The sequence below is a fragment of the Emydura macquarii genome, unplaced genomic scaffold (genome assembly GCF_026122565.2).
Source record: "Emydura macquarii macquarii isolate MOO-44397 ecotype Brisbane River unplaced genomic scaffold, CSIRO-AGI_Emac_v2 contig_2205, whole genome shotgun sequence".
NCBI classification, from domain to species: Eukaryota; Metazoa; Chordata; order Testudines; family Chelidae; genus Emydura; species Emydura macquarii.
Window position 1 is genome coordinate 17,852,818 of NW_027132342.1, and position 27,086 is coordinate 17,879,903.

General features: G+C 41.7%; 1 protein-coding gene across 13 annotated transcripts in view; it reads left to right on the top strand.

Moving 5' to 3' along the window:
• Window positions 1-20,153, top strand: part of TNRC6B (trinucleotide repeat containing adaptor 6B) — a 203,461-nt gene extending 183,308 nt beyond the window's left edge. For 7 of the 13 annotated variants that reach the window (XM_067559532.1, XM_067559536.1, XM_067559533.1 and 4 more), the window contains 12 exons: window positions 78-203; window positions 8,121-8,252; window positions 8,820-8,927; window positions 9,165-9,336; window positions 10,543-10,680; window positions 11,045-11,221; window positions 12,100-12,246; window positions 12,506-12,601; window positions 14,788-15,126; window positions 15,540-15,610; window positions 17,291-17,430; window positions 19,431-20,153. In XM_067559532.1, the coding sequence (XP_067415633.1) occupies window positions 78-203; window positions 8,121-8,252; window positions 8,820-8,927; window positions 9,165-9,336; window positions 10,543-10,680; window positions 11,045-11,221; window positions 12,100-12,246; window positions 12,506-12,601; window positions 14,788-15,126; window positions 15,540-15,610; window positions 17,291-17,430; window positions 19,431-19,818 (2,034 nt within the window). In that variant the 3' untranslated portion in view covers window positions 19,819-20,153. The remainder of the gene's footprint in view (window positions 1-77; window positions 204-8,120; window positions 8,253-8,819; window positions 8,928-9,164; window positions 9,337-10,542; window positions 10,681-11,044; window positions 11,222-12,099; window positions 12,247-12,505; window positions 12,602-14,787; window positions 15,127-15,539; window positions 15,611-17,290; window positions 17,431-19,430) is intronic. The other 6 variants (XM_067559534.1, XM_067559543.1, XM_067559544.1 and 3 more) reach the window with 3 other exon arrangements.
• Window positions 20,154-27,086: the final 6,933 nt, after the last annotated feature.

Genomic DNA, 27,086 nt, shown 5'->3' on the forward strand with positions numbered 1-27,086 from the left:
ACAGCTAATAGCACAAAAATCCATTAGCATAAGGGATTAAAACTTCAACAGACTCACCATTTTTTTTAATTTTATAGGCTGGCAATCATGGTTTATTTGGAAACAGCACAGCACAATCGAGGGGCATGCACACACCAGTGCAGCCCCTAAACCCTTCCCCCAATCTCCGGGCACAAGTGCCTCCCCAGTTTCTTTCCCCCCAGGTAAGCAGTTTAACATTTCTGGTTTCTTACAAGGAATGAAGCTTGCAGCTGTTGCAGTACATGTTTTAAGGCTTTTCACATGCCAGCTTGGTGTGGACCTGACATATTTTACAAATGGAACCCTTAGATTTTGCTTGAAATTTCTCCACTGTGCTTCAGGATTTCAGTGCCTTGCAGACTGGTATCTTTTTTTCTTACATTCCAAGAGGAGCTTGTTGTGAGAATGTTCGCTGCCCATTTTTCTTAATCTTCAGTGTAAGCTTATAAATCCTGAGTTCCGTGCTGGTTCTTTGCAAGTGGGGTGTTTTTTCCAATTACTACTAGAGGGCTGCACACTTCATAGTTCATATAAACTGAGCTTATTGCACGAACTAAGGGCTCCTTGCATATCTCCTTATCCCCGCTCCCCCAACAAGCTGCTTATTTGCCATCTTCCCCTCTATTTCAGGAGTCCCTCAAATTCCTCCCAGTCTTTCCCTCAGGGGGTTTACATGTCCCCCATGTCCCCATTTCCCTTCCTACCATGCCAGGGTCCCCCATGCTTTTCCCATGCCAGCAGCTTTGTGTGAACTTCATTTCCATCATGCTCTCTATGGCATGAGTTCTGTGTGCTCCCTGTGCCAGGTTCCCCCAATCTTCCCTCTCTCCTCTGCCAGGGGATCTTTGTGCCCCCCATATCTGAGTCTGTCATTCTCCCTCCACTGGCATGGGCTCAGTATGACCCTCACTACGCACTTCCCACCTTCCTCTGCATGCCAGGAGCTCTGTCTGCCCCGTATTATCACCTTCTCTCTATACTAAAGTGCCCCCAGTCTTCCCTCACTAGATGTGTGTGCCCCCTTTTTCTCTTCCCTCATACCATTCTCCCCCTCCCCATGTCTGGGCTGGGTTCATGCCCCCATTCCTTCTATGCCACCCATCATCTTCCTAACTGATAGATAAGTCACTGAGGGTATCGACATGCTAAAATCTAGTGGGAAGATAGGCAGAGATGAGATGGGGTATAATGCTGGGAGGGTTTAATAGGTGCCATCAATCAGCTTGAAGTATAAGAGTTGCATGAAACTGTGGCTGTGCTAAAGTACTGGTAAGGAGCTTCATGTATTACCCATTTTTGCCTCATTGAGTTTTCTAATTTTTCTCAAAATCAATAGGGTTCTGGCCATTTGTGCCAAGAATAGTCCATGAAAATTTGGAATTGATCAAATGTGACATTCAAAAGTTCTCGTTACAGCCACACTGAGAAATGCCACTGAGTTAATTGTAAGGCCTTCTTAAGCTTGGCCAGTTAATGTGAGAGACAAGGCCAGCTGAACTTTTTTTACCTAAGTATGAAAGGTTTCTCTTTACTTCAACCATATTTGCTTTCCAGCTTCCTTTGTGTATGGCTCAGTTAAGGACTGGACTTGAGGAAGAAAAGCAGACTGCCCAGTTATAGCCCGGGGTTTTCAGGGTTGAAGCTCACCAAACATACACATCTCCTTTGTTCTCCCTTTGCTTTGGGCTGTGTTATGACTTTTTGGAAACTTAATGTTATGGAGATGGAGATCTCCCATGTGTAGGGAAGTGAACTTTTGGCACCAGGCGCAAAGTTATTTGCCCTCATGCCAACCTGAACTCCTTTTCCTTTCGGCATGTCAAAAAAAACCCAAAACCCAGACTTACTCTGTTATTGGAGTTCACTGTGATGATATAGTGTCATGGTTCCTGGTTGGTTACACATATGCAAAAGTTTCCAGTTTAATGCAGTCTTCAAAACATACCTTCGTATTGGGTGTATGTAATGTTACATATTGTCAGTTATCTGAATTATGTATTCTATTCAAGCCAGAAGTTGACTTCTACTTCAAGTAATATCCCTATTGGTGCTTCTCGTCAGGTGTGCATGTGCCTCTCAAGTCGTTGATCGGAGATTTTCTGTTAGCAGTAGCCGTTAGCCCACACGTGCCCTGTGCCTCCTCATACTGGATACCAAGGCTAAATAGGTTTGCACAGGCGAACTACCTTCAGTTCTTTCTCAGCCTCCTCACCCTGAGACAGAACCCTAGCATGTCTTCCTTGAGTGTGTCTCAGCTTGTCTAATATTTCTTTAGTGATTAAAATAATTTTTATAGTTGTTAATATAGTAAGTTAGATAAGTAGTGAGAGGATTGTTTTACTCCTTTCTTCTCTCAGGGAGAATTATTTTTTCCTGGCAGGGTATGCCTGGCTCTCCAGGTTTCAAATGTTGCCTCTCCTGCTGATGGCCACGCTAAGTGTGTCCATTGCTTGGGGAAGTCCCACATCTCCCAGAATTGCAAATTCTTCTGGCCCTGAAATCCAGGGCAAATAAAAACCGGGAGGTTAAACTCAGACTGCTAATGATGCAATGCTCCCTTTAACCAGCTTCTGAGTCAGGTCAGGGAGGGTCCCCCTTTACATCTGTCTCTGGACAGATCCAGTGCCCCTTGTACCTTGATGCAAGCTTCCCTTAAGAAAGGGAAGCCTTCACGGGCTTCAGGGAAGGCTTCCAAAAAGAGGAATGAGGACTTCTCACCTTAACAAGCCAGCTATGAAAAATTCCAGACCCCCAGCAAGATCTACCGTTTTCAAAGCCTTGACCTCTGCACTCTGTACTGTTGAGTCGAAGGACTACTCCTCCCATACTGGCGGGACAATAGTGTCCTGGAGCATGAAGAAGAGAGAGAGCTCCTACAGTATAGTACTTTCTATCCAGCTTGGAGGACAAGCACATACACTCACAAATGGCACTGTTGAGTTCAGCCCAACTATTAGTACCCACACACACAGCACCCTCAGCACTGAGCAAGCAGTGGCACCAGATACCATTGGGCTCTACTTCGATGTGCCTACCATTGGCGGTACTGTCTACTTTGATGACCTTGGCCTTGGTTACCACTTCAGTACTGATCCTGTATTTGGTGGCACAGGAGTTCAGATATACTAAAGACCTCTCAATAGCTGATGAACCAGAGTCCCCACTCTTCACGGATACTGAGTGTCTCTTGGTACCAAGACTCTGATCTCTGGACTCCAGTACTGCAGGACTCTCCACAGTTTTCTGTGGGTGCTCCTCCTTCAGATGAGATGGAGGAGAATGAAGGAGACTTCCAGTTGGTCTCCTCTGTTTCTGTTTGGGGTTCTCCAACATCTCTCTTCAGGAACTCATTCTCTGAAAATCGTAGGGAAGATCAGGTTCACTATCAAGGGTGGTGGAATCAACCCTGCATACTACCCCCACTTCTGTATGGGCCCTCCCAGTGGCCACACTGGGACTCCTGGGCTGCCTGTTGATAGCAATTTGCCAGACCCCTGGTACTGTCTCACAAGGAGGCCAGAGTTGTACAGCCCTCTCATCCACAACCAGCCCCGCCACACGAGATGTTGGAGGAGCAGGAAGCTAGGGTGTATAAGGAGGCCACCCTTCAAACACATATTTCATCTTCATCTCTGGACAAGATGTTATGCCTCCACCACCATCCATGGCTGATGATTTAGGCAATTTCAAGACCTCATAAAGAGGGTAGCTGACATTCTTCAGATTCCTCTTGAGGTCAAGGTTTCACAACACATACTGTTGGATATCTTGTAGTCAGCTAAAACACCACCACCACCATCCTCCTCCTCTCTCTCCTCCTCCGCCCCCCCCCCCCCCATGAGGCATTCCTAGATCTTACTAACGTGGTGTGGCAGACATCTGCTGCTATTTCACCCATGTGTAAATGAGCAGGTAAGAAGTATTGTGTTCCCTCTAATGATTCTAATGTTTTGTTCTCTGACCCTCTGTCTAATTCCCTGTCATAGATGCGATAAATACACGGGATAGGCAGCACTTTTCTAAGTCTACACCATATGACAAGGACCAGAAAAGGCTGGATCTTTTGGGGGCAAAAGGCCTATTCGTCAGCAACCTTGCAATTCAGAATCGTGAATTATCAGGTGACCATGGCCAAATTATTTTACAAATTATAACAGATTCATGGCTTTCATTGAACATCTAGCACAGACATCGGGAGCAACTCCAGTCCATCATCTGAGGGCCAGCTGGTAGCCAGAACCACTTTTCAAGCATCCTTAGATGCTGCAGATACTGATGCCAGGTACATCTCCATGATAGTGGTTCTGCGCAGAGAATCATATCTCCATCTCACAGGATTTCTGACAGAAGTACAGAACACCATAGAGGATTTGTTTGGCTGCAAAGTTTATTCGTTGCAGCCTCGCAGATTAGAGTGGCCAATTACAATGCTCTTCTGGAAAAATATGATCATGACAATTATATCAAACTGAACAAATTTGCTAGCGACTTACCAGAAGACAAATGTGAACAATTTAAGTCTTTAGTAACTGACGGCCACTTGTTCGCTCAAACATCTCTACAGGCATCCCTCAATGTTGCGGACACAACAGCCCGAACAACAGCAACAGCTGTGGTTGTGCGCCAGGCATCCTGGGTGCAGTTGTCAGACATTGCAATGGACCTGCAAGTAAAGATAGAAGACCTACCATTTGACAGAGAGAAACTATTTTCCAAGAAAACAGACGAGGTACTCCATTCCATGAAGCATTTGAGAGTAATTCTGAGACCCCTTGGGATTTACACACCTTCACGTAAGCGTAAGAGATACCAACTTTACCAACGCAGGGAACCCTCATTCACTCACCAACAAAGTCCATTCAAGTAATGCGGGCAGAAGCAGAGACCTCAAAAAAGGAAACAGACTCAGACCCAAGCATCATTCTCATAACCACTGTAGATGAAAGTCATTTTAAAATTTTGGTCAAAGGTCTGAGAAACCTCCCCATCATTTCAGCGCCAACAGCTATCACTAGTGAATCTTTGTACACCGATTACACCCATTTTACAACACTTGAGTGACAGTTACCACAGACAGAAGGGCCCTAGAGATCAGCTGAGTGAGCTACTTCATCCCTTTCATATCCATACCACCCACCCAACCTCCCTCCCCATCCCTCTTCAAGGATCCCTCTGACGAGCAGCTCCTATAAGAGCTGAGTCACCTCCTATAACTAGGGGCAATAGAACAGGTCCCACCACAATACAGGGGGAAGGGATTCTACTCCCACTATTTTTTAACACAGAAAAAAGGCAGAGCTTGGAGGCCCATCCTGGATCTCAGGAAACTCAACAGATTCGTTCATGTCCAATGATCACTTTGGCCACAATAATCCCAGTGCTGGAACAAGCTGACTGGTTCACAGCCCTGGATTTCCAAGATGCATATTTTCATATCACAATACACCCTGCACTCCTGACAGGTCTGTTGTTTCACAGTGGGATCAGAACACTATCAATACAGGGTACTGCCATTCGGCTTCTCCACTGTGCCACTTGACTTCTTCAAGACCCTTGTAATCATGGCGGCCCACCTATGCAGATGGGAGAGTCATATTCCCATACTTGGACAGCTTGTCTCTTGAGAAGTCCCACACGATCAGAGGCATTACACAACACAGAGAGGACCATCGACCTCTTTCAAAGCCTAGAATTGCAAATAAGCAAGCAGAAATCAACCACAATACCCGTACAACACCTGAAATTCATTGGGACACACATCGACTTCATAGAGTCCATAGTGTCATTATCATCACACAGATTCCATACACTAACATATCTCTCATTATGACTAGCTCATCATAGCTCGTACCTACCTTCAACTGTTGGGGCATATGGCAGCCACTACATTCAAAGTACAGCGTGCGGTTACACATGTGCTGCCTTCAAGGATGGCTGTGTTTGGTCTACACATCGAGCAAGCAAAGCCTAAATAAATGAGTGGTACTATCTCTCAAAATGAAAGATTCACTAGGCTGGTGGATAAACCAAAAAATATCTGCAGTGGGATACCATTCCACAAGAACAACCATCAGTGATAATCTCAACATACACCTCGCTCCCCATATGCAACGTCGCACTGTTCAGGGGCAGTGGTCTCCTACGGAAGCTCGTCTGCACATCAGTCTACTCAAGTTACGGGGAGTGTGCAACATGTGCTTACACTTTCTTCCGCAAGTAGCAAACAGGTCAGTGCAAGTGATGACCGACCACATAGCTTGCATGTTCTATAGAAACAGGCAGGGTGGTGCCCGATCCCATTCCCTATGCATGGAAGCCATAAGACTGTGGAATTGGTGTTTAGGCCACAACATAACCATCTCAGCCTCATATCTCCCTGGTTGTATGAACACAACGGCAGACATGCTGAACAAAAATTGGAAGAGGGCTCTGTACTATGCGTTTCCTCCAATGCTGCTGGTACAGAGAGGGTGATGATGATGAACAAGGTCAGACAGGACAGAGCCAGAGTTATCCTTATAGTGTCAATCTGGCTGAGACAAGCTTGGTACCTGAACCTGCTTCACCTGTGTCCAGTCATTGTCATTCAAGCTCCTGACCATTCCTTATCTCCTGTCACAGGATGCAGGTTGTGTGCTTCATCTCATCCTAGTAGTTCTCTCAACCTCCTTGCTGATTCATAGGGTTAGATTTCTCCTGCTCTATGGAAGTACAACAGGTGTTGCCAAATAGCAGAAGGAGATCAACCCAGACTACTTACCTGCAGAAACGGAAGAGATTGTTCCATTGGTCTTGTCATTGCTGCCTCCTGCCTGATTTGGTGCTACTTTCAATCATCCTGGATTACCTGTTGGATCTAAAGAAATCGGGGTTGTCAGTTCAATTAAGATTCATTTGGCCGGAATATCAGCTTTTCATCCTCTGGTAGAAGGATTCTCCCATTATAGGTTTGGTTTAAGATGCCAGAAATGGCAGGTCCTTCACTGGCAAGCATAAATCTGGAGACAGCATAATATAATTTTATATTCAAGGTAACTAAATATATCACTGGCATCCCAGCCCATGTGACACTTACTAAATGCTAATGCTAATAAACAGAACTATTTAGATGAATTGTTGCTTGGAAATTCCAGAAGGGTAGCCCCGTTAGTCTGTTTTTAGCAAAACAATGAGCGTCCTGTGGCACCTTAAAGATTAACAAATTTATTTGGGAATAAGCTTTCGTGGGCAGAAACCCACTTCACAAAAGCTTATGCCCAAATAAATTTTTTAGCCTTTAAGATGCCACAGGACTCTTGTTGTGTTGCTGGGAAGTTTCTCTTTCCTTTTATTTAAAAAAAAAAAAAAAAAGGAGGGAGGTGCGGGGGGGAGGGGAGCAAACACCTGTACCATAGAAAATGTTCTTTTTTGATTTCTCTACAGTTAATGAACTCTCAAGGAAGCTGTTTTTTCAGAGAGGTTCAGGTAATGTTACCAAACTGCATCGGATGTTTTAATTTCTGTCAAAAGCTACACCCATCAGAAGATAACTAGGGCAGAAGGATTGCATGGCCTTCAAAGCAGGGTGAATAATAATATATTAGCATTTTGAACTCTCACTTCACCAATTATGTATAGTTGAAGAGCTCACTAGGGAGGCAATATTGAGCACAGTACCATGAAAACCCTGCCTTCTCAAATCAGCCTTTTCTTCTGGAGGAATCACGAATTTACTAGCTATAAATCTAGCATCTTTGTCTGGCATGAGGAGGCATAGGGTACATGCGCAGGCCGAACAGATGCTGTTAACTGAAAATCTCTGATCAAGGGCTCGAGAAGTGCATGCACACCTGAAGTGGAGCAACCATTGGTGGGGACATCTCGAAGAAGTGTAGTTACTGCACAAAGTGAGTAACTTCTTCATTTGAGAATGTGTAAGGTGTCAGTTAAAGTGAAATATTGTAGCTTTCCTAAAATATCATGCAAACTTTCACATGTGCCATGTGTGTTCCTCTTCACAAATACCTCCTCACCAACTATCTTTAACATAACAATGCATTTTTTTGTTGAGCCATTTTGTACATGTTGAATCTTAGCTGTTTGAATTGATTTCTGCACAGGTTTCTGCCTCTGTGCTCAAGCAGTTTCCCAACGGTGGCTTGAACCCAGGTCTTTTCAATGTGGGGCCCCAGCTGTCTCCTCAACAGATTGCTATGCTGAGCCAGCTTCCAAATATTCCTCAGTTTCAACTAGTAAGTAGCTGGTCCTCTTGCAGTGATAGACTGGATTTCCTACAATCCTGTCCCTGTCTACAAACTCTGCTAAGATATAAATGGAACAAACCTAAAGAGAAAACACTCTAAGACTTGTTCTGCTGATTTTTGCATTATTTGTGTACAAGCACTCCCTCTCTTTTGTGCAGGAAAACACATGGTTGTTAGGGGTTAACAATCTAAACTGATCTGTGTAATTATTGTGAAGTTGGAGCTCTATTTTATGTTGTAGTAAGTTGGTAATTAATCTTAGCAACAACTTTGCATAGAAAGCAGTTGTATGCCAATATTTCAGTGATTTTACTATTCATGCTTGTAATTTTAATGACTTGAATAAAGCAGCTACTGGGAATACTGTTTCTAATTTCAGTAAGTCTAACAGGAAAGCCAGATCATATTCCTCTAATTCTTTCTCACTGATTTTATTTCTTTTTGAAGAGTGAGGAACTATTTGTCTTTACCAAAAGCTATTAATAAAGCATTTTCAGTGATCAGTTAATTTTTCCCCAAATGAGCCCATATCTTTCTTCTTTACTTGTGTTGTAGGCATGTCAGCTTCTTCTTCAACAACAGCAGCAGCAGCAGCAGCAGCAACAGCTCTTACAGAACCAGAGGAAGATTTCTCAAGCTGTGCGACAGCAACAAGAGCAACAGGTATGGTTGGCACTGTTCAGGCATGTGGGGTGCAGGGTGTTTGAGGAAACCTGTCAGTCTACAACAAAGATCTTGCTGGGGCCTGGATGTCAGACTCCTTTCATCAGCAGGTGTCACTTAAACTGCCTCTAAATTCACTCACATGCACTCTTTCAGAACTAACCACTACTGCATGATTACTCAATCAGCCAGTTTTAGTTGAGAGTAAATTCCCTCATTTGTTTCCTTTATTTGCAGCTTGCTCGTATGGTGAATGCCCTCCAGCAACAGCAAAGGCAGCCTGGCATGAAGCATTCTCCATCCCATCCAGTTGGGCCTAAGCCACATTTAGACAGCATGGTACCAAATGCTCTGAATGTGGGTCTCTCAGATATACAGACCAAAGGGCAAATACCTGGATACAGTTCTGGTAAGTACTGCTATGAGCTAGGGTTATTCGTTGTGTTGCCAGTGGTATTATTCTATTAGTTTGATCTGTGGTCCAGCCAGGAGTGCACTAATTCTCTAGTATTGTAATTTCTGTATAGGCATCGGATTTAGGGTTTGTATCACAGTGTTAACTCTATTGCTAATACTGCATTTTCTTGCAAGTCTTCTAGGTTTGGCTTTTTTCCATACAGAGTGCAGCTCAATGGCATGCTGATTTATCGAGCTTAATTTAAGGCTGGCTGGTAGAGCAGTGTTATGTAAAAGATAGGCCTTGCCCCCAAAGAACTTTACTGTCTAAATAGACAAGGTAGACAGATTGGGAGAGGAAACAGTGGCACAGAGAGGTGCAGTGCTTTATGAAAGGTCACAGAGCAGATTTGTGGTAGAGTTGGGAATAAAACCCTAGTTTATTGATTCTTAGTACAATATCTTATCCACTAGCCCACACTGCCTCTCAGTTACTTTTTTTAGGCTTCCCCTTCAGTGCAAACAGATGTTATCCCTTTTCTTCCCTAACACCTCCACTCTTTCTACACACACACGTGCTATGTTAAAATAGGGACTGAAGCTGTGAGGATGCAAAGGCATTTATCACTTGTGATTTTAAAAAAGAAGTCAAGAAAACTTGGGACACCTGCAGCAACAGAAAATAGTAATATAATAGGAAAAAGAGGACAGACAAAAGGTATTGGACCATTGTGTGTGGTACTATGTGTGATCTGCCCTTTTGAAAATATAGCAGTATTTTTGCATCTTAAAAATATAGCTGGACTACCTTGATTTAGTTTGTCAGCAGTACCTAGAAGCAGTTAGTCTGTTGGTTCCTTCATCACCATGTTTCAGTACCCTCACAGCCTTCTTGAGTCATTCTAGTTTAATTCAGTCTAGCCACAGACTTCTGCTAAAATACCTGTGAGATTTCTGAGTATCAGAGCTGACAGCATGGTAACAGAGGAAAATCTGCTTGGCAGATGGTAAGCGTTTAGTGAGAATGACACAATGATGTGTCCTGCACAGATATGGGATTGGGAGTCAGACAAATTACTTTTCTACCATATAGAGTGTAGCTGTTCAAAAGGATTTCAGTTGCTACCATTGCATTTTATTTATCTTTATGATCACAAGTATCCATTTGGAAGGCAATTCAAACAAAAGAGACAACATGGTATTGTTTTCTGTTTCACAGGCTTTGGTTCAAGTGGCATGGATTATGGCATGGTGGGAGGGAAAGAAGCTGGATCAGAATCTCGCTTTAAACAGTGGACTTCTATGATGGAAGGGCTGCCCTCCGTAGCTTCGCAAGATGCCAATATGCACAAAAATGGTGAGAGAGATTTTAGGTTATACAACCTGAAATAGGAACATTTTTATACCACCTCTTTTCACCCATACATAAAAAGATATTGGTAGAGAAATCTTCATTCCAGTTGCTCTCTCTTGGACATGTTTTTGAACAAATTTTCCTTTGCTAGTTTTTTACCCTTCTTTATCAGCTGCTGATAGGTAACATTTATTCCCCACACATCAGTAGTTCTGAAACTACAATGAAACTGGTGTAATGTGCTTTAACTTAACCAATATCTTCTTCTTTCTGTTGTGGTTTTAAATTCTCTTGGTTCCAGTTTTTCAGCCCCTCCCCAAAAACTCATATTTTCCTCATGTAAATATATCTTTCTCCCATTTCTCAGGCGCAATAATGCCCCCTGGAAAAGCCCGTGGAGGATCGCCCTACAATCAGTTTGACATAATCCCAGGTGACCCACTGGGTGGCCATGCAGGTCCTGCTGGCGATAGTTGGTTACCTGCCAAATCTCCTCCAACAAATAAGATTGGAAGCAAATCCAGCAATGCCAGCTGGCCTCCAGGTATTGCACAGGGAAGGGTGTCACCTTAACTCTGCAGTAAACTTAACAAGGGCATTTCTCTTCAATCTACTTGTTCAGCTATCTCAAGAGAGTTATTTCTTGGACCTTCCTATCCAGTCTATTAAATCTGTTGGTTTTGCATATTAAATAGAACTCAGGTGTTAAACTGACCGTATAAATTTAATATGAATTAAGAACAGACTAGCTAACTGCAGAGTGCCTACATGATACTTGATTTCTGTCAAGTGAACTGTGACCTCTATGTTTGTGCTGGGCATAGATCTGTGACTTGAATGTACTTGGTTAAATCTGCTCTGAAAACACCTAACCACAGAATGCACACAAATCAATTTCCCTCTTCTGTACTGCTTGCTATTTCATTCTGTTTGCATGGAGGCTAAAAAAAATCCCATTGAAAGCCCAGCTGTCAGTGAAAGGTGTGGATGTTTGGTTTTCCAGATGGTTTTGGGATGAGGAAGGGCAGGATTTTTCTGTCCGGATCTTATTGCATTGGTGATCTGCGATGTAGCATGAACTTCTTTGGGAAAGGCTCTTGTGTGCAAAAAAATATCCTGAAAAGAAACCACTGAAGTCTAGCACAGTCTGAAATGAGGAAAGTGTAAGATAGTCCAGAGGGAGCTCCATGAATTCAAAACAGTTTTGGAGTAAACTCCCAAGGACGTGAACTATGGAGAGCAATGTGATAAGAGGAGTGAGTAGTACAAAGCATATTCTATACAGAAAAGTCACCTGATGATCCACTGAGGAATCATATAAAAGATACAATTGTGGGCCCTTTAAAAACATCCTCAAATTGTTAATTTCTTTTAAATGGCCTTCCTGTCTCTGCATCTTACTTTTATTCCTTCCCATCCCAGAGTTCCAGCCGGGAGTGCCATGGAAAGGTATTCAAAACATTGACCCTGAATCTGACCCCTATGTGACCCCTGGAAGTGTGCTGGGGGGTACAGCCACATCTCCCATTGTAGATACTGACCACCAACTTCTGCGGGACAACACCACAGGTAAAACAGCAGGCACCTGGTATGTGGTTGTTGCATTCATTCCAATATCTCAACCTTTTACAGAAGTAATTTTAAAAAAATGTAATTCTCCTCCCCACCTCCACCCCCAAAAAGGTGAGAACATGAAAAAAGCTTAGGCTGCATTGACATGTCTGTTGTGTGTCACTGACATTTAGTGGAAATGGGACTAATGGGGTCAGTTGGTATTACAGAAACTCTGTAATTTACCATTTACCTTTCTTCCTCCCCCCTTTGATAGGGTCTAATTCTTCCCTCAACACCTCGCTGCCTTCACCTGGTGCCTGGCCCTACAGTGCCTCTGACAATTCCTTCACTAATGTTCATAGCACTTCAGGTAAGGGGGTTCCAGAAATCTTGAAAAACAATCACCAGCCAATCAGTAGTCTCTATTTGTCCCACCTTTTCTCTCTACTTTGGGTATAGTCTTTTAACATTTACTGAAAGCTGGGGAATTGAGAGATTTGATTGGCTGGTATGCTAGTTTTCCTCCTCATAAAATGTTCCATTACAATTGCTTTAAAAATAACCCTGTATTTTCAATGAAGTTCCCTTTAAGGTCCAAAATACAAAGGTCTGGCACATGGGTCAGAGGATGGAGTAGATGAGGAAGCAGAGGATATAAGGAACATCAAAAAAAATAAAGGCATTTCTCATACAGAATCTATTAGGATAACTAGTGGGAGTTTCATTTCTTTAATTTGTTTTTAAATGTACCTTCTCCATAATTGTAAGCCAAGCAATCTGAGATGTTAAGGGAGGGGAAGACTATGTGCAGTCACCTTGAAACCTTTTAAGAGGAAAAGCACTGTTGGGACATTTTCACTTCCACTGTTTCCTTCATTTCCCTTCAGGACTTGAGAGGAGTTCTAGTTCTAGTGATTCTGGCAGTTTAACATGTAGACAGAAGCTTAGACTTTTGCCTGACATCTTTCCTAGGTGATACACACACCAAGCATTCCTATTAATCAATGGGATCTATACTCTCTGCTAACAGTTTGAAAATCCAGTTGGATTTCTAATTTTTCATAAATCCCAAAGTTTTCCCTTGAGCAGCATTGTCCTGGCCCAGTTCTTATAATTGAATAGGTGTGGGCCTATAGGATGGCTTTGATTGAAGCAGTGTCTGAACATGTAGTTTTGTTCCACGAGGACATGTACAGTTTCTGTTTCAAAGTCAGTCAGCTGCTGGTTAATCTGAGTCTGGGAAGAGGGACACCAAACCTAGGTTTATCTCCTTTTAACTGTGTCTAGCATATAGGAAAGACACAGCAAGGATTTAAAGAAGTAGAAATTAATATGATTAACACCTGTTCTCTGCGTTCCACATGTTACTCAACTGCAGAGCATTTCCCTAGTACAGGAAAGTGGTTCCTTGAAGTGGACCTTCTAAAATAGGAAGATTAGAATTCACTCATCCCTAAATAAAATTTCCAGCTCTGTTGATATTTAGATTTTTTTGTACAGTTTAGATTTACATGTGTAAAGTTAATGCAAGCCATTGGTGCTTACAGATTCCTGGACTTCAAGAACTATGGAAGGTAGTGATCCAAATATGTTGTATTATAAATCCAATCATTACCTTTTTGCTAACAAATCTGCATTCTTAATTTGCACTTATTGTGCTACCTTGGGGAACTGGGAACCCTGATTGTTTTTCTTTATTTCAAATCTACACTAATTTAATAAGAGTTAGGACTTAACATGCACATACCAGATGTGAGCCAGATGATTGACTAGACAAGTGCATTTTTCCCAGACAGCCCTGCCTGGAGGTGCAAGTACTTCTTCAGGATTTTTGGATATTACTGCTTTATTGTTCATTTGCTATGTCCAGTCTGAAGCAATCCACTCTATGCTCACCCAGTATAGGCATGCTAGGCAGTGTGTCCAGTAACTTCAAGAAGCACTGAAGAATTTATTACTGTCTTCTTCCTGGAGAATGGGAGGAGATAAACTGAATTCTTGCCATCAGGCATCTCATAATTCTGGATTACACACAATAGCTCAGCCTCTTGCTTTGCACCGCATAATGAAACTCTTATAAAATGGAAGCCATCCTATAAAAATGTACACATCTTTAGGAAGCAACATAAACCTATTATGTAGAGGAGCAATGAGACTTGGTTTTGAGTCCCCACTTTGCAAGCATCTTATCTGTGCCTCAATTTTAAGTTTGTTAAATAAAGATAAAACTTACCCACCCTTGTACAGAGCTTTGAGATCCTCAGATCTCAATTATATCTCTAAATTAGCTCTCAGATTAGATTAATATGTATAATAGGTTACTATATGAATGATGAGTTTCTCTATCAGAGTATATTCAGCAAGCAGGGATTAACAGGTCTGACTTTGCTTGTTTTTTAGTGTGGCACATGTTAACAGCTGCATGGGTTTAGACATTGTGTTCCTGCATCTGATATAAGTGGTCTTAGCCTGCTACAATAGCTGCACAGTTACATAAACTCTTTTCTGGGCCTTAAATACCACTAATCCCTGCCCTTTACTTATCTTTATTTACAGCAAAATTCAATGATTACAAATCAACATGGTCCCCAGATCCCATAGGACACAATCCCACTCATCTCTCCAACAAGATGTGGAAAAACCATATTTCCTCACGGAACACTACAGGGCTGCCCCGCCCACCTCCTGGCCTGACCAATCCAAAACCATCATCTCCGTGGAGCAGCACAGCACCCCGATCAGTCAGGGGGTGGGGGGCACAGGACTCAAGGCTTGCCTCTGGTGAGAAGGATCTCCTGATAGCATCATTGCTCGGCCGTGAGGGGTGTATGTTATACAGCGCTAATGGTGTGGATATGATGCGGCCTTCACAAGAGAGGAAGTTGCGGTTGCCCGGTAAAGGAAAAAATATCCCTTTTTAAAATGGAAACTTACTGTCATTGTGAGGGAAAGTTCCGGGAGCTGCCTGGGGAGGAGTAAGAAGAGGGATGGGAACTACCAGGAGAGGATTTCTGCAGCATAGGGTTTTTGAAGAGTAATTAATGGGCGGTGGAGAAGTGAATTATGTGGTTGGGGAAATCCCTAGAAGACATGAAGTGGCAAATATTAATCCTGATGTTAAATGTGAGAATTGCTTTATGTACAGTACTGTAAAGCATAGAATCCACTCAGTGTGTTTGATATGGATGAAATTGTCTGAGAGACAGAAAAACCTGAGCAAAGTGCAGAGAAGGTATTTGTTTGTCAAAACTTTGTATCCTCAGTTTCTTCTGACTTTTTTATCTCTTCCTCTGTTTAAATGTTTTCAGCCTCTACCTGGAGTGATGGTGGCTCAGTTCGTCCTAGCTACTGGCTGGTTCTTCACAATCTCACTCCACAGGTATTATTTTCCTTTTTACTCCTCCTTTGGGAGGCAGGAGTGCTAAGCTATAGAGAGCAGGATTTGTGGGCTGTTTTTCTATTCCCATTTTAATGAAGTTTCACGACGCTGAATTGGCTTGATGATTCTGACTAAATACCAGTAATCAGAGTAGCCTGCTTGACTACAGAAATCACATCAGCTAACAGAGAGATCTTTATTGCTTTGGTAGGATGTTTAATATTTGGTATTAGACCATCATAACTCTCCCTACCATTACCCAGAGTTTTTTGTGGATGAATGACTCTCAAGTTTGTTTCATTCAGAAATGTGGATAAATTGCGTTGAGTTGTTTATAATAGCTCAAGGCTCCAGTTTCTCTGTGACATTGTCAGTAACAGAGCTAGGCAGAACTGCCAGGTTTTACCCTGGGGTTTCCATAGCTAAATCTCGGAATGTTTCCATTGACACTGTTGCCAACAGCACAGCCTAGTTAGGCCACTCCAGCAGTCGTCATTCTCAGAGCTGATTTCCATTCAAAATAAATTCTACAGAGATCCTGGTTTCAATAACCCTAATTAGCCTGTATCGGAGCCTTGGAAATGCCTGTATGATTATCAGCAGCACTTTGGGAGCTAGACAACCAACCCGCTATCCAATAGGCTAATTTATCACATAGCACAGCTTAGGAACTAAGACCATGGGAAGGAGGGTTGGGATCTTCTCAGATCATCCAAAATGGGCAAACTGCATCACCCACATTAGAAAGAACCATTTCCCTTGACATAGAGGGCAGGAGCAGTGGTAAGGGAAAAGTTTTCCCAGGCACATTTCTATTTTTCTCTAGCAGTCATTAAATGGCAAGGAATAGATTTGGGAGAAATTTAAATTACTGAAAAAGGAAATAAACGGAACTGATTGTGATCAGAAAGGGGAAATGGTATAGTGATGTTTGCTGCTCTAGAAAGAACAGAGGCAGCTGCTGCTGAAAGTGTTCAAGATGAGAGAATGAATTCTGTTAATCTGGCAGATCAGCAACAGTTTTAATTGTTGATTATTTCACAAACCACCAACATTAAAAACAAATCCTTTGAGCCATTCAAAAACTGAGATTCCCAATTTTTCAGATAGTATAAAGTAGTAATCTCTAGCATTTTAAAATTACGGTCTGATTTAAAATCCTTCTGAAATTGAATCATTGGGGATGGGGAGAAGCAAATCAAGCAATCAAAATGACAGGGTGTTTCTGGAGCAACATCTCATACCCTAATAGGGTTAGAAATACAGTTTGTACCCCAATGGAAAGCTGGGAAACAGAGAGAATCAAAATTTAGTAATCTCAACAAGATGAAGGGAGAGGGAATTAGGCAGGGGCCTCTAGAATGTGCTAAAATTAAGATCAGTATCTAATTCTACAAAGTGAAGTCACTGGTGTGTGAAGATCTGTAAGATGCATAAAAGCCTAATGAAAAGAACCTGCTTGAAAATAACACCCCATCCCTCTCACTGATCTTCTCAAGCTCCCACTGTTTTCCCAGTGACATGTAGTACAATACTAATTGATGCTTTTAAATTTTATTTTTAAGTACCTAATTTATTAAACATACCTCAAATTCTTCACATATATTCACATCCTAAACAAAAAGTTCAGTGGCCCTTTCTTTCAGTAAACCTTTGTTTTTCCTGGCTATTCTTCCTCAGATTGATGGGTCAACCTTGAGGACGATCTGCATGCAGCATGGCCCACTGCTGACATTCCATCTGAACCTGACCCAGGGCACCGCCCTAATCCGATACAACACCAAACAGGAGGCAGCCAAGGCCCAGACTGCACTGCACATGTGAGTTAACCCAACAGCATGCATATACCCCATTTCCCCTGCCACACAGAGCTGTGTCTCTTGATAAAAGTCCTACATGCATGAGGTGATTCAATAAGACTTGTTGTTTGTCCACTTCTATGTTTTAGAAACTCTCAGGTAGTAAGTCAGTCCTCCAAGGTAGTAGTCTCTTCCTTTAGCAGCAGAAGATGGGGAATGAGCTCTTTTTCTGAATGAGATTGCTAGAACTGCTACCGCAAACTGACAGTAGCACAACAAGGATTTTGCCATGAGTGGGGTGGACTGTTGGGATCACTATGCAAATTAGTATTAAAATTTGGCTGTGTTTATGAAAATTAATAAACTACTTCAGATGAGCATTACTCTGCAAGAGTTTTGCAAAGTGGTCAATTGCATTTTCAGTCTGAAACAAAGTCCATGCCAGTACCAAAGCTAAATCCCCCCAACACCCTCCCCCTTTTTTTAAAAAAAAGGGAAAGTGCTTTGTAAAGGAAAGTTTGTTTCCTAGAGCAGGGATTTTCAAACACTTTCATGGTGTGGACCACATTTTAGTAGAGGTTCTCACAGTCAACCTGTCCTCTTGTTCTTGGTTGTGTGTACCACTGCCTCCCAGTCACGATGGTGTTAAGACCCTTGTGGCAGCAACAAGAGTTGCTTACATAGGAGAATAATAGTAGGAAAGTATCTAATGTGTTTTAATAAAATTTAGTAGCTGGAAATGAGGAGTGGAAATGCAGCACTGTATGACAGCCAGCTCCCCTCGGGCCCCCAGCAAGTTCAACGGGGGTTACAGTTTGAGAACCTTTGTAGTAGAGGACAAGAAATAAAAATAATTTAACCCAGATAAAACTAACTTTCTCTGCAAAGATTTTTGAAAACTTTTTAAATGAAAAAAATCTATTTTTTCTTAAGTTTAGAACCTTTAATTAACCTTTTAATTAAAATGTCTCAACATATTCTTCATTTTTCCCCCGTTGCTAGTTTTTACTCATGTGTATTGATTCTTTAGTTCTGTTCTCTTCTGAGTAAACTTTACTCCTTGGGGCAATGCTATGCAGACAAATAGCATCAGGAAAAGATAAAATAGACCATGGTCTTAATTGAGGGTCACGTAAAATAAGCTCTCTGGGAGTTTGCAAATCCCAGAATTGGTTTCCTGTTCTCAGGCGTCTTGAGATTTGAAGAGAGAGGCTCACATTAGTTTTCTTAAATTTGAGTGAGACTCTGGCTTGCTTTGGCAATGCATGGGATCTTGGGAGCAAAGACTCTCTCCCTTACTCCCTGTTACCTTTAAAAAAAGTTAAGGGTCCAGAAGGTTGGAAACCCAGGAAATTCCTTTCCTTTCATTCTGAAGTTCCTTGGTTTCTAACCTTGTTTTAAGCTTTTATCTTTTGGAAAGATAATATGCTCTCTACCTATTCATGTGTGCCTGGACACTTATTTTTTCTGGGGTAATTATCTTTTGCACATGCACATTTATGGTGCTGTTAATGTTTCATACTCTGTTTCGTTAGTTCATGGAGGATAGGTCCATCAGTGGCTATTAGTCAGATGGGCAGGAATTGCTGTTTGCCAGAAGCTGGGAATGGGCGACAGGATGGATCACTTGATGATTACCTGTTCTGTTCGTTCCCTCCGAAGCACCTGGCATTGGCCGCTGTCGGAAGACAGGATGCTGGGCTAGATGGACCATTGTTCTGACCCCAGTATGGCCATTCTTATGTTCTCTGTGGACTAGGTTTCCTATGCAGACATAAGAACTGTAAAATTACTTTCATTTTTTTTAAAACAGAAAATTTGGGTTCTGAAAAGTAGGATTAAACTAGTAAAGTGGAGATGGCTGCACCCACCTCTCTTGCTTAGTTCTACCATTGATTTTCTTACTGGTCTGGGCAGTCTTTGCCATTTCATGTCCAGGGTTTTGAATCCTGTGCATGTACCCTGGGTTTTATATGGGCTTTGTTTCTCATTCACCCTTTTTTCCCCCCCCCCCCTCCCAGGTGTGTGTTGGGAAACACTACCATCCTGGCTGAGTTTGCCACAGATGAGGAGGTGAGCCGCTTTCTGGCACAAGCTCAGCCCCCTGCACCTGCAGCAACCCCAAGTGCACCCGCAGCAGGCTGGCAATCCCTGGAGACAGGACAGAACCAGACAGATGCAGTTGGACCTCCTTTGAATCTCTTTGGTGGGTCAGCAGGGCTTGGGCAGTGGAGCAGCAGTGGTGGCGGCAGCAGTGGGGGCGATCTCTCTGGCGCTTCATTGTGGGGGCCCCCAAACTATTCTTCAAGCCTGTGGGGGGTCCCAAGTGTAGAGGATCCCCACAGAATGGGCAGCCCTGCTCCATTACTACCTGGAGACCTTCTGGGAGGAGGGTCGGATTCAATCTGAACTTAGAACTTTCAACTCTGACCTCGTGACCTTTTTTGGAACAGCAGCAGCACTAACTTGACCTTTTCGTTTTTTTTCAACTTGCAATAAATACATTTTTAAAAGGAAAAAGGAAAACGGAGAGAGAAAAAAAGGTGGGTCATTGACAGACTGTCTGAGCACATAGTTGCCTCCCTTATATAACTTCAGTTTTTTCGTTTGGAATATGAATCCAAAAAGAGAACATATCACTCTTGAAATACTTGAATCATGAACGCCAACTTAGAAAGACAATGTGAAGCAAGTACACATACCATTTAAATTTAAACACAAAAAATTAAAAAAATTAGTTTCTAGTTTTTCACTTTTTCATGTTATACGGAAGTTGTTGCTAAGAAACATATATACTGAAAAAATAGCTTTTTAACTTTGTTTGCACTGGGTGTGTTTCCGTCCTTAGGTCTACTATGTTGGGTGGGGTTGGGGGGGGTCAAAAGAATTACAGGGGAGGGGGGAGGAGAAGACTTGACGGAGCCTCACTTTAAAAACAAAAAAAATTGAAAAAAAACAAAAACAAAAAAAAAACCCAACACTTTGTGATTGGCTGGTTGATAAATACCAGTATGTTCTGGCACATGTAACTGCCCATGTGTGCTTATTTCTGGGTGAGTGCGCATTTTCTCTCTCTCCCTCTCTCTCTTTCGCTGTCTCAGAATGCTGCATTGCCGATGGGTTTATGGACTGACTGGCCATATGTGTGTCTTGATTCTGGAAGCAAGACAAGTATGGCAGAGTCCCATGGCAGAAACAAATTTTCTTGGGCTGGATTAAAATTTGTCAATAGTGTTTTTGGTTTTTTAATTCATTTTAGTAGAGTGCTAATTCAAGTTTGCAGATCATACTGAATGTAGGTAGTTGCTTCCTAGCCCTTCTTCTGACCCTGTGGTAGAGCAGAACACTGCCATGTCCAAAGGATTTGGTGAGAAGGGGAGCCAGTGTTGTCTTTTGAGTAGCAGTGTATTTATTTATTTATGTCTGCATGGGAGGGTTTTATGAGTAAACCCTAGAATGTTTGTTTTATAATGCAAGCCATTCTTTTTTTTTTTCTGTGGAGGGTAAAACAGGATAGAATACATCACGTTTATATATGGCTAAGACCAATGTTCCTATCTAGTCCCTTGTAGTCTTCAGTATCTTTAGAAGTCTCTCACCCCTCTCCCAAACATGTATATATGTATCAATGTTCATTCACGAAGTGTCCATCAAAACCCTGAAATTCCAGCCCAACCAAATTATTCTCTTAATTGATTTACTGCTTATATTAGAACTGACAAAACTCGGTTGTGTCAGCAGTTTGCTGGCCTGCCTGCCTCATCTCCTGAAAGCACATGCAGCGAACTCCTTTCTGCGTCCCTCCTGATGAGTGTTACCTGTGCCAGTCCTTGGTGTATTACAGCACCAGACCATCACTGACAGAAACGTTTACTTACGAATGTTCTTAAACCAGTGTGTACTTCAGATGTTTCCTTTTGTTTCTCTGTGTTGTGTTTTTTCCTGTGTACGTGGTTTTGCTTAGGCAGGTATATAATTAGCAAAGACTATTTTTAAAGTATTGCACCTTTTTTGTTTTTGTTTTTACTTTTTCTGTACTATTGCTTTTTAATTTCGTATTTAACAAAAGATTTGTTTGGGTTTTTTTGAGCATCAGTGTAGTAGTACTCTGGGGCAGGATGGGGGTGACCTATAATCCACAGTGATAGCCCGTGTGTGCGCGTGGGAACAAAACTTACAACACTGCTTGTTGTGAAAAGAGCTGTAGCAGACCTGAAGGGACATCCTTTTACACAAAGCAGGAGATATTTTGTGTGGACAGGGAGGAGAGAGATGCCGGCACTCTTCTCGGAAGTGCCACTGCTAAAGTGGTGGTGTCAAGTTCTGTGTTGTACTGCTTAACATAAAGTGCTGACATTCTGTACCAGCAAATACCTACCCATTCCAACTCTCAGTAGGAGCAGACCTCTGCTGTTCTTATTAACTGTAGGAGGTGGGAAGGATAGGGCAATTTCTTTTCTTTAGCATCTTCACTGAAGGATACAATAGTGTCTAATGTATTTAACTCATTAAGCATGGGGGGGAATGGAAAAGGCAAATTGTTTGTTTGCATGCATGTGTGAGAGAGAGAGCGAGAGAGAGAGAGAAGGGGAATTCTGTGGCTTTTTTTAATTGCCATATCTATGTAAACCTAGTGTCACATTGAAGGCTGACTGAAGGAAGTGCTGCATCTAAATATGCATAGATTCATTTCCAAAATGTTATGTGACAACAGAGGTGTGTGTGTGCGTACGTGCAGTAAACTGGAGTCTGCAGCATACTGTCTGGCCCTTTTAAAATATTCTTTTATTGTTTTGTTTTGTTTTGTTTTGTTTTTTTTACTGTGCCCTCTCCTCCATCCCACCATACACATTGAAACAAAATGTTTTTCTTCCAGCTCCTACCAGTTAGGTGTGTGCACCCCTTTACCCCCTGAGGCAGAGCTATGTTGTCTCTGATAGCCTCAACATGAAGACCAGCTACGCGCACAGATGTGGGACAAATTAAAAGCCCTGTGCCAGCAGTACTTTCCAATGGAGCACCTATGGTGGCCTGAATAAGCCAGTATCTATTCTGTCACAAGACTTGCCCGTGCTGGTTCACTGCTGTGTTCCCCCACCCCCTCACTTCTTTCTCCCAACCTGCCCCTAAGGTCCCTGTACCTGCACTTTGGGTTAGTTGAGTTCATTGCGATACTACGGTGAAAGCCGGGTGCTAGAGCCCCTCTTGTTTACAAGACATAATGAGGGATTTGAAATATTTAAAAATGAAAAGCTAAAATGTTCTTCCATTGTAAACTTAAAGAGAAAAAAAATTAAAACTTACACAAAAAAAAAAAAGACCAAAAAGTGCGCGCATGCATGCATGCATATATATTAGATGAGGACTAACTCTGGGAGCATTTAACAGTGTTTTTTGTTTTTGTTTTAACATTTATTTTCCTGCTTTAAATTTGCAAGCGTTCTCAGGAATTCTAGGGTAGGAAGCCAGTTTTTGAAGATGGTTTATTTAACCTTATCTTATCCTAGATAGATGGCTGTTTCTTTCCTGTTGATAAACTTTTACAAGTTCCTGAATCTTCAAAAAGTTTGAAAGTTTTTACTTTAAAAAAAAAAAATTTAAAAAAATAAATAAAAAAGCAGAAAAATCTCCAAATGTTACTGTCCTAACTGGGGATCAAGCATTTTAAAGACTGTAAAAAATAATAATTACAAAAAATTCTCAATAGCAGCAACAGAATTTCATTGCATTCTTAAAAACCAAGCTGTGGGAGAAGAAGGGTTATTCTTTGTGTAGAGCATTGTTAGTCTATATGGGAGCATGTACAGTTGCATGGAGGAGAGAGAGATGTGTGAATGAAAATATAATCACTTAGTTCTTTTGCAATGAAGATTAAACCGAAATATCCCTCCAAGCACCTTTTTAAAAAAAAACAAAACTATAAAACTAACCCGTACCTATGGAGTATCCTAGCAATGGAGCAGTTTTATCTTGTCTCCTTTTTAATACAGAAAATGAGCAAGGGGGGAAAGAATATGAAAGTTTCCTGTGAAATGTACATTAGAGAACAAAGATGATTGTTTTTAAATTTCCAACTACCCCTTAGTCAATGTTAATTCCCATTATGAAGATTTGCTGCTTGCTTTTCTTCATCTCTCACTCAGAAATGTATTTTTTGTTTTAATTTTTTTGATGGGAGTATTTAAGCTCTCCTGCTGACCCCACTGGTGCCAGCTGTCAGGACTCCCAGGTTTGAGAACAACTCAGAGTTGGGATGGATAACTCCTACCTCCCACCAGGAAGAGAGAGGGGCCTAATCGGCCTGAAGTTTTTAGGCTGAAACCACAAGCCACTTTAGTGCCTTTGTACATATACCCACACGTTCTGCAAAAGGAGGCGTATGTAGTCCAGTCACTCCATGGAAATGAATGCACCTGCTCTGAAAATAGAAAACAAACGTGCCGCAAAGGCATGCCATGCAGCGAGATACATAACAGAATAGTTAAGAATGCTTTTTATGATTTGAAAAATCAAATGCCAAGTTCCTATCCTCTCACTTCAGTTGTCCTCTGTTTGTGTGTTGCATTCTCCCTGCAAGTGTGTGTGCAAGTGCATTAAAAACAATACACCAAGTTAATTTGGTAAATTGTAGTGTGATGGGCCAGTAGAGAGGGTTCTTTTGTTTCTTTTTATTTTTTTTAAATTGAGGGGAAGATATTTATCTGAATGCTTTTCCAGAGACTGTGCTTTATCAATCGGCAGTGTCCTAAGAACAGAAAACAATAGGACTTAGTGAAAAACAACCCAAGGCCTTTGCTGCAGTCCCTTGGCAACAGTCATGGCTGATGACTACTAAGAGGTTAGAGCACTGAATCTTTAGCTCTGTCGTTTCATAAGAGCATCTTTCCCCTCTCCAAAAATACCCCCATGCCTGAACTCTGTGTATGCTTTACCTTAAGCACTTGTTTCTTAAGTCATTGATTTATAAGTTGCCTGAGGTACCTTAATGCCTCCCATTTCCCATTCAGAAAATTTTTTTCATTTTTATTCCTGTCCAGATTTGTAGTTGAAACCATGCAAGTAATAGTTGTCTAATCACTGTATCTAGCTTGGTTCAATCATGGTTTCCCTGACCATTGTGAACAATAATTTTGGAGGACCATGCTAGCTAGACAGCACTCTCCTACAGGCCAAATACGGCTTGCCTTTCTCAAACAAGCAGTTCTGTTTGATGTCAGAGCATGAAAAAGGCAAGAAGGATTTGATAATAGGTGGGTCTGGCTTTTAGAACACTGTTCATGAGAAGGAATTTGTGACCGGTCCTGGTCAGGAAAAATGTTCTAGTTGCTGCTAGCATAGTTTCACACGACCACCCTGAAAAGAAAGGTAGGGAAAGTTTCTGAGAATAGGTGGAAAAGACATATCTTGGAATAGATAATGAACCTCTGCTGCCAGTTGGGGTCAAATGTCAAGTCCTTCCTGCTACTCTCAAAATACACATCTTCAGTTTCCCAAGATGTTCATGAAGAAACAAAGAATACACCTTATAGCAGTTTTGTTCTTGACTCTTGCTCTTCATGGCCATATAATCTAAACACATGCATTTCTCTCAATTATTATTCCTTTCCTCCTGATTTTCTGTTTCCTTTGTTTGGTTTAATCCTCCATTGTTTAATTTTTCTAATTACATTTTAGCATTTTTTCCTTTTATGTTTTATTTTTTATAAATACTGCTCTAGTACCAATTGCTTCCCCACCCCGAATGTTGCCTGAATTGTCTGGAGGCTTACTCTCTGTATGAGATGGGTTTGATCCCTTTTTCCTCTCTCCCTGCTGCCCTAGTAGTTTTTATTAAAGTGATAGTGAAGATTTCTAGTATGCAAAAAGAGAAACAAAAGCAAAGTAGGAAGTTTTAAAATCTAACACCACTTCTAGTGGAAAGCAGATTTTAATTTCTTGAACTGGATGCTCTTTGGGAAGACTTTCAGTCTTTTCCAAAATGCTTGTGCTTTTCTGGACATTTTCCCATCAGTACTGAGGACTTCTACAATCAAATGGTGTGAACTTTTTCTTAGACTTTGGCTTTCTGATTAAACAGACCCAAGAATTTGTGTACTTAGCAGAGAGCTTAAGCCAAACACGTTTTACTCTTAAGCATAAACAGGATGTTTTCAGTAGACTCCAATATTAGAGAACAATGGAGCCTTTGTATTAAGTTGTCCTCTTTTCTTTTTTCTTGGATTCATCTTGAGGCTTTTAAAAATTAGTACATTAGAAATCTCAGTCTTTCTACTTAATATTGTTTTTGATTGCAGGGATTTGAACAGGCAAAGGTAACAGGTGTAAGTAACACTTTGTAAAAGCCAACTTTCTCTTTAGTGTGTCCTCTCCTTCCTCATCAAATGCTGCCACATCTCCTCTGTACATGCCTTGATTGTGCATCCAAACAGTACTGTAGAATAATCTTTTTCTTCTGCTTCATCCCTCAGCTGCCTTTCCTTCTTCATGGGTCTGATTTTGCTCTTGCATGTGGATCTTCCATTGGCTGTGATGGGAGCCCAATATGTGCATCTGAGATCCAGATTTGGCTATCTGGGTCAGATCCAGGAAACCCTTATAGGAGTAATCCTTACTCTCACAAGTTAGGGGCACTAACTTGTGAGAGTAAGTGCTACTCACAGGAGTTAAGACTGTTTGTGTAAGTAAGCGGTTGCAGGATCGGGACTTAAGGTTGTAGCTGGGGAGCTATAGAGCTACCAATACCCAGGAACCACCTGCATGTCCATGCATATATTAAATTCACAGTAAACTGTGTGACTTCAGCATCCAGGACTTCTCCAGTGTTCTGAAGCGCTTTTATAGTTCTTGGCACGTAGTCTCTCAGGATACGAAGTCCTAATTGACTAGGGTGGAAGTTAGATTTTTTTCTGTCCTGCGGAAGATTCCATTATAGCAGGGATGCATGTCCCCTAACAGTAAACATGCAAAATAATAATGCAGAGAATATTCCCAAAAGTACAAAATTGAAATGATGTGTATAAGAAACTAATAAATGCTGACAGGAGAGTGTAATTTTATCAAGACTGAGCTTTGTCTTGGAGCTGAAGCAACATATGCAGAACCTGTAGCCTTTTCTACACTAATTTTGCAAAAAAGAAAAAAAATCCCACGGTTAACACAATTTTATTTCCACTTTTGTTAATAACATTGGGAGCCCTACATAGATGGGCTACCTGCTGCCTCAGGCAGTTTAAACAACATGTTGATCAGACCTACTCTGAACAGAATGTAGATGACCTTGTGTTGTAAGCATCCTAAGTCCAGGTTCCTTATGTGGCTGAACAGATGTTAATGATGGGAAACTTCTGCAAAATGTCCCTAGTGTATACAAAGCCTATGGCCATCTACACTGCCCTTACATCAGAGCTTAAAACAAGAATAAACAGAGCTTAAATTCTTGTAACTAAATGGAGTTTGTGGATAGGACTAAACAGTGTTAGAACTGTACCCTAGCTAGGGACTAACCTTTTAAGCACTGTTCTAATGTCTTGTCTCCTCTAGAGACATTCTGCAAAATTTCCCTGAAGTAGATAAGGCCATACAGTTTAGTCCTTTTTACACTGACCAGCCAAGCTAAATTAGAACCCTGTGTGTCCACAATAGAGTCCACAATGCTGCTATTAAAACTGAGTCAGTGG